Source organism: Staurois parvus, unplaced genomic scaffold, assembly GCF_062004578.1.
Source record: "Staurois parvus isolate SC_StPar_1 unplaced genomic scaffold, SC_StPar_1.0 ptg002542l, whole genome shotgun sequence".
Taxonomy (NCBI): Eukaryota; Metazoa; Chordata; class Amphibia; order Anura; family Ranidae; genus Staurois; species Staurois parvus.
This window is the reverse complement of record NW_028320338.1, coordinates 64,731-72,135: the sequence shown is the minus strand read 5'-3', so window position 1 is coordinate 72,135 and position 7,405 is coordinate 64,731. Positions and strand designations below refer to the sequence as shown.

Genomic DNA, 7,405 nt, shown 5'->3' with positions numbered 1-7,405 from the left:
CCCCTGCCCCATGGAGGAGGCGGAGCTAATACCCCCGATACCCTCAGCATGGACGAGGCGGAGCTAATACCCCCGATACCCTCAGCATGGACGAGGCGGAGCTAATACCCCCGATACCCTCAGCATGGACGAGGCGGAGCTAATACCCCCGATACCCTCAGCATGGAAGAGGCGGAGCTAATACCCCCGATACCCTCAGCATGGAAGAGGCGGAGCTAATACCCCCGATACCCTCAGCATGGACGAGGCGGAGCTAATACCCCGATACCCTCAGCATGGACGAGGCGGAGCTAATACCCCCGATACCCTCAGCATGGACGAGGCGGAGCTAATACCCCCGATACCCTCAGCATGGACGAGGCGGAGCTAATACCCCCGATACCCTCAGCATGGACGAGGCGGAGCTAATACCCCCGATACCCTCAGCATGCACGAAGCGGAGCTAATACCCCCGATACCCTCAGCATGGAAGAGGCGAGAGCTAATACCCCCGATACCCTCAGCATGGACGAGGCGGAGCTAATACCCCCGATACCCTCAGCATGGACGAGGCGGAGCTAATACCCCCGATACCCTCAGCATGGACGAGGCGGAGCTAATACCCCCGATACCCTCAGCATGGACGAGGCGGAGCTAATACCCCCGATACCCTCAGCATGGAAGAGGCGGAGCTAATACCCCCGATACCCTCAGCATGGAAGAGGCGGAACTAATACCCCCGATACCATCAGCATGGAAGAGGCGGAGCTAATACCCCCGATACCCCTCAGCATGGAAGAGGCGGAGCTAATACCCCCGATACCCTCAGCATGGAAGAGGCGGAGCTAATACCCCCGATACGCTCAGCATGGACGAGGCGGAGCTAATACCCCCGATACCCTCAGCATGGAAGAGGCGGAGCTAATACCCCCGATACCCTCAGCATGGAAGAGGCGGAGCTAATACCCCCGATACCCTCAGCATGGAAGAGGCAGCCTTTGGTGACTTGGCCTCCGGTCAGGATGAGGAGCTGTGAGCGGGTTCCAGAGAAGAATGAATTGTTTGCTTCTTCACAAGATTTAATGACCAGAAGAGGAAATATGACAAACAATAAATACATAAGTGCGGCAGATTCATCCTAACGCTGCCTGCCGCGGGACACGGGCTGGGGGGCCTCTGAACTGTCAGACATCAGGTCTTCCCCAGCGTGGGGTCTTCCTGGAGGAGGGGGCAGGGATGTGGATGTAGACGAAGTATGTTCCCGTGTAAATGTGTCCTTCAACTTCCTGCGCAACTCTGCCTGAACCTGACGAATAGGGAGGACAGAGATCACCAGAGATGTAGAGACTGAGGAGCACAGAGATCACCAGAGGAAAGACTGAGGAGGACAGAGATCACCAGAGGAGGACAGAGATCACCAGAGGAGGAGACACCAAGGAGGACAGAGATCACCAGAGATGTAGAGACTGAGGAGCACAGAGATCACCAGAGGAAAGACTGAGGAGGACAGAGATCACCAGAGGAAAGACTGAGGAGGACAGAGATCACCAGAGGAGGACAGAGATCACCAGAGGACGACAGAGATCACCAGAGGAAAGACTGAGGAGGAACAGAGATCACCAGAGGAGGACAGAGATCACCAGAGGAGGAGACACCAAGGAGGACAGAGATCACCAGAGGGAGACACCGAGGAGGGACAGAGATCACCAGAGATGTAGAGACTGAGGAGCACAGAGATCACCAGAGGAAAGACTGAGGAGGACAGAGATCACCAGAGGAGGACAGAGATCACCAGAGGAGGAGACACCAAGGAGGACAGAGATCACCAGAGGAGGAGACACCGAGGAGGACAGAGATCACCAGAGATGTAGAGACTGAGGAGCACAGAGATCACCAGAGATGTAGAGACTGAGGAGCACAGAGATCACCAGAGGAAAGACTGAGGAGGACAGAGATCACCAGAGGAGGACAGAGATCACCAGAGGAGGAGACACCGAGGAGGACAGAGATCACCAGAGATGTACAGACTGAGGAGCACAGAGATCACCAGAGGAAAGACTGAGGAGGACAGAGATCACCAGAGGAGGACAGAGATCACCAGAGGAGGAGACACCAAGGAGGACAGAGATCACCAGAGGAGGAGACACCGAGGAGGACAGAGATCACCAGAGATGTAGAGACTGAGGAGCACAGAGATCACCAGAGGAAAGACTGAGGAGGACAGAGATCACCAGAGGAGGACAGAGATCACCAGAGGAGGAGACACCGAGGAGGACAGAGATCACCAGAGATGTACAGACTGAGGAGCACAGAGATCACCAGAGGAAAGACTGAGGAGCACAGAGATCACCAGAGATGGAGACACCAAGGAGGACAGAGATCAGCAGAGGAGGAGACACCGAAGAGGACAGAGATCACCAGAGGAGGAGACACCGAAGAGGACAGAGATCACCAGAGGAGGACAGAGATCACCAGAGGAAAGACTGAGGAGGACAGAGATCAGCAGAGGAGGAGACACCGAAGAGGACAGAGATCATCAAAGGAGACACTGAGGAGGACAGAGATCACCAGAGATGGAGACACCGAGGAGGACAGAGATCATTAGAGATGGAGACACCGAGGAGGACAGAGATCACTAGAGGAGGAGACACTGAGAAGGACAAAGATCACCAGAGGACAGAGATCACCAGAGGAGGAGACACCGAGGAGGACAGAGATCTGATGGGAATAACAGCCTGAGACAGGAAAGAAGAGGAGGAGTTTATGATGATGGGAGCAGAGAAGTCGGAGAGGAGGCCATACAGTAGGGATTGCACTCACCTCCTTGTTGCATATACAGTAGAGCACAGCGACCAGCAGTCCCTACGGAGAGATCACATGACACAGACAGGCAGATCATTGGCAATCAATACATATCACTGATTGTAGGTTTATCAATACATATCATTGATCCATGGTCGGGGAGAAGCCCCACCTCCATCTCACACTGACTCCACCCAGAGACAGATAAATGTCTTCCCTTCACTATGGAGATACGGGAAGGACTGATCCACCCTAAGACCCCCAACCAATGGAAATGTTAGCTGCCCCCAGCTGGCCAATCAGGCGCTCAGATCTAGGGAGATCTCTTACGTGAAAAGAGCTCAGCAATAACTCCAGGCCCAGCTTGCTGTACCGGATGCGGCCCCGTGCGCTCTCCTCCGGGATCAGATTGAAGACGGCCTCATGAATCCCCAGAAGGGGGATCAAGGTCAGAGTGGATTTGGCCAACCTGGTAATGGAGGGAAAAGAGAAGCCATTACTGTATTGGTGAGATCCATGGTGTGGAGATGACCAATGACAGGCCTCCATTTTATAATGTGACCTCTACCAGCATATTCCTGCATAGTGCATTCTCATGGGCACCACCAGGGGCGCTCTACATGACTGACCACCACTGGGGAGGGGGTGGGGCAACTTATCACAGTGGACAGACGGTGATGGATAATAATCTGCCGCCATGTGACCAGCTCACCTGTATTTGCGGTCACTCCTCCTCATCTGATTGGCTCGTAGTTTCAGCACCAGAATCCTCAGAATCCGCAGGAAGATGATAAAGTTCACCTGATTACATCATAAAATAACAAGAGTAGTCCAGGTCACATGACCGAATCATAATCCCCCCCCCCCCCCCCAATGGATGGAGGAAGGAAGAATGCTATGGGGGGGGGAATACTGATCTGCTCCCCTGCAGATGCTGTCGGTTCGCCCCCTTACAGAGAGATTATCGGTCTATAGATTGTATCCTCGGTGTATATAAATGATAGAGACAGAAAATCGACCGAACATCCAGAACAAACAAATGATACAAATGTTATAAATGTAGTCACACTCCAGGGAGTACAATAAGTATTCGATCCCCGAGCAAAACATGACCTGGTACTTGGTGGAGAAACCTTGTTGGTGAGCACAGAGGTGAGATGTTCCTTATAGTTGGTGGAGGAACCCTTGTTGGTGAGCACAGAAGTGAGACGTTCCTTATAGTTGGTGGAGGAACCCTTGTTGGTGAGCACAGAAGTGAGATGTTCCTTATAGTTGGTGGAGGAACCCTTGTTGGTGAGCACAGAAGTGAGACGTTCCTTATAGTTGGTGGAGGAACCCTTGTTGGCGAGCACAGAAGTGAGATGTTCCTTATAGTTGGTGGAGGAACCCTTGTTGGTGAGCACAGAAGTGAGATGTTCCATGTAGTTGGTGGAGGAACCCTTGTTGGTGAGCACAGAAGTGAGATGTTCCTTATAGTTGGTGGAGGAACCCTTGTTGGCGAGCACAGAAGTGAGACGTTCCTTATAGTTGGTGGAGGAACCCTTGTTGGTGAGCACAGAGGTGAGACGTTCCTTGTAGTTGGTGGAGGAACCCTTGTTGGCGAGCACAGAGGTGAGACGTTCTTTGTAGTTGGTGGAGGAACCCTTGTTGGTGAGCACAGAAGTGAGACGTTCCTTATAGTTGGTGGAGGAACCCTTGTTGGTGAGCACAGAGGTGAGACGTCTCTTGTAGTTGGTGGAGGAACCCTTGTTGGCGAGCACAGAGGTGAGACGTTCCTTGTAGTTGGTGGAGGAACCCTTGTTGGCGAGCACAGAGGTGAGACATTCCTTGTAGTTGTACAGGAACCCTTGGTGGTGAGCACAGAGGTGAGACGTTCCATGTAGTTGGTGGAGGAACCCTTGTTGGTGAGCACAGAGGTGAGACGTTCCATGTAGTTGGTGGAGGAACCCTTGTTGGCGAGCACAGAGGTGAGACGTCTCTTGTAGTTGGTGGAGGAACCCTTGTTGGCGAACACAGAGGTGAGACGTTCCTTGTAGTTGGTGGAGGAACACTTGTTGGTGAGCACAGAGGTGAGACATTCCTTGTAGTTGGTGGAGGAACCCTTGTTGACGAGCACAGAGGTGAGACATTCCTTGTAGTTGGTGGAGGAACCCTTGTTGGAAGTACAGAGGCGAGACGTTCCTTGTAGTTGGTGGAGGAACCCTTGTTGGTGAGCACAGAGGTGAGAAGTCTCTTGTAGCTGGTGGAGGAACCCTTGTTGGTGAGCACAGAGCTGACACGTTCCTTTTAGTTGTTGGCGAACACAGAGGTGAGACGTTCCTTGTAGTTGGTGGAGGAACCCTTGTTGGAATCACAGAGGTGAGACGTCTCTTGTAGTTGGTGGAGGAACCCTTGTTGGCGAGCACAGAGGTGAGACATTCCTTGTAGTTGGTGGAGGAACCCTTGTTGGTGAGCACAGAGCTGACACGTTCCTTTTAGTTGTTGGTGAACACAGAGGTGAGACGTCCCTTGTAGTTGGTGGAGGAACCCTTGTTGGTGAGCACACAGGTGAGACATCTCTTGTAGCTGGTGGAGGAACCCTTGATAGCGAGCATAGAGCTGACACGTTCCTTTTAGTTGGTGGAGGATCTCTTGTTGGAAGCACAGAGGTCAGACATCTCTTGTAGTTGTTGGCGAACCCTTGTTGGCAAGCACAGAGGTGAGACGTTCCTTGTATTTGGAGGAGGAACCCTTGTTGGAAGCACAGAGGTGAGACGTTCCTTGTAGTTGGTGGAGGAACCTTTTTTGGTGTGCACAGAGGTGAGACGTTCCTTGTAGTTGGTGGAGGAACCCTTGTTGGTGAGCACAGAGGTGAGACGTCTCTTGTAGTTGGTGGAGGAACCCTTGTTGGCAAACACAGAGGTGAGATGTTTCTTGCAGTTGGTAGAGGAACCCTTGTTGGTGAGCACAGAGGTGAGATGTTCCTTGTAGTTGGTGGAGGAACCCTTGTTGAAAAGCAGAGGTGAGACGTTCCTTGTAGTTGGTGGAGGAAATCTTGTTGGAAGCACAGAGGTGACATGTCTCTTGTAGTTGGTGGAGGAACTCTTGTTGGTGACCACAGAGGTAAGACGTCTCTTGTACTTGGTGGAGGAACCCTTGTTGGTGAGCACAGAGGTGATACGTTCCTTGCATTTGGTGGAGGAACCCTTGTTGAAAGCACAGAGGTGAGACGTTCCTTGTACTTGTACAGGAACCCTTGGTGGTGAGCACAGAGGTGAGACGTTCTTTGTAGTTCGTGGAGGAAAACTTGGTGAGTGCAGAGGTGAGACGTTCCTTGTAGTTGGTGGAGGATCCCTTGTTGGAATCACAGAGGTGAGACATCTCTTGTAGTTGGTGGAGGAACCCTTGTTAGCGAGCACAGAGGTGAGACATCTCTTGTAGTTGGTGGAGGAACCCTTGTTAGCGAGCACAGAGGTGAGACGTTCCTTGTAGTTGGTGGAGGAACCCTTGTTGGTGAGCACAGGGGTGAGACGTTCCTTGTAGTTGGTGCAGGAACCCTTGTTAGCGAGCACAGAGGTGAGACATTTCTTTTAGTTGGTGGAGGAACCCTTGTTGGTGAGCACAGAGGTGAGACATCTCTTATAGTTGGTGGAGGAACCCTTGTTGGCGAGCACAGAGGTGAGACATTTCTTTTAGTTGGTGGAGGAACCCTTGTTGGCGAGCACAGAGGTGAGACATTTCTTTTAGTCAGTTCCCAGGTTTGCACTCATCTTAGGAGGGATGTCAGTCCACTCTTACAGATCCTCTCTAAATCCTGAAGGTTTCCTGGCTATCACTTGGCCACTCGAACTTTCAGCTCCCTCTATACATTTTCTACAGGATGAAGGTGTGGAGACTGGCTAGGCCATTCCAGGACCTTAATGTGCTTCTTCTTGAGCCGCTCCTTTGTTGCCTTGTCCGTGTGTTTTGGGTCATTGTCATGATGGAACACCCATCCACGACCCATTTTCAATGCCCTGGCTGAGGGAAGAATGTTCTCACCTAAGATTTGATGGTACATTGCCCCATCCATCGTCCCTTTGATGCGGTGCAATTGTCCTGTCCACTTAGCAGAAAAACACCCCCAAAGCAGAATGTTTCCACCACCATGTCTCACAGTTGGGATGGTGTTCTTGGGGTCATAGGCAGCATTCCTCCTCCTCCAAAAACGGTGAGTTGAGTTGATGCCAAAGAGCTGGATTTTGGTGTCATCTGACCACAACACTATCAACCAGTCCTCCTCTGCATCATTCAGATGTTCAGTGGAAAACTTCAGATGGGCCTGGACATGTGTCTTCCTGAGGAGGGGGACCTTGCGGGCACTGCAGGATTTCAGTCCATGGCGGTGTATTGTATTACCAATGGTTGGTTTGGTGACTGTGGTCCCAGCTGCCTGGAGATCCCTCACAAGCTCCTCCCGTGTAGTTCTGGGCTGATCCCTCACTGTTCTCATGACCATCCTTACCCCATGAGGCGAGATCTTGCATGGAGCTCCAGGCTGAGGGCGATTGATGGATATTTTGTATTTCTTCCATGTACGAATATTCTCTCCAACAGTTGTCTCCTCACCAAGCTTCTCACTGATGGTCTTGTAGGCCATTCCAGC

General features: G+C 52.0%; 1 protein-coding gene across 1 annotated transcript in view; it reads right to left on the bottom strand.

The window, feature by feature from the left end:
- Nucleotides 1-1,052: 1,052 nt before the first annotated feature.
- Nucleotides 1,053-7,405, bottom strand: part of LOC149430666 (gastric inhibitory polypeptide receptor-like) — a 30,254-nt gene continuing 23,901 nt past the window's right edge. The window contains exons 9-12 of the mRNA XM_089666124.1: nucleotides 3,494-3,582; nucleotides 3,112-3,250; nucleotides 2,800-2,841; nucleotides 1,053-1,285 (exon numbers count right to left, since the gene is read on the bottom strand). Coding sequence (XP_089522250.1) covers nucleotides 1,118-1,285; nucleotides 2,800-2,841; nucleotides 3,112-3,250; nucleotides 3,494-3,582 — 438 coding nt within the window. The 3' untranslated portion in view covers nucleotides 1,053-1,117. The remainder of the gene's footprint in view (nucleotides 1,286-2,799; nucleotides 2,842-3,111; nucleotides 3,251-3,493; nucleotides 3,583-7,405) is intronic.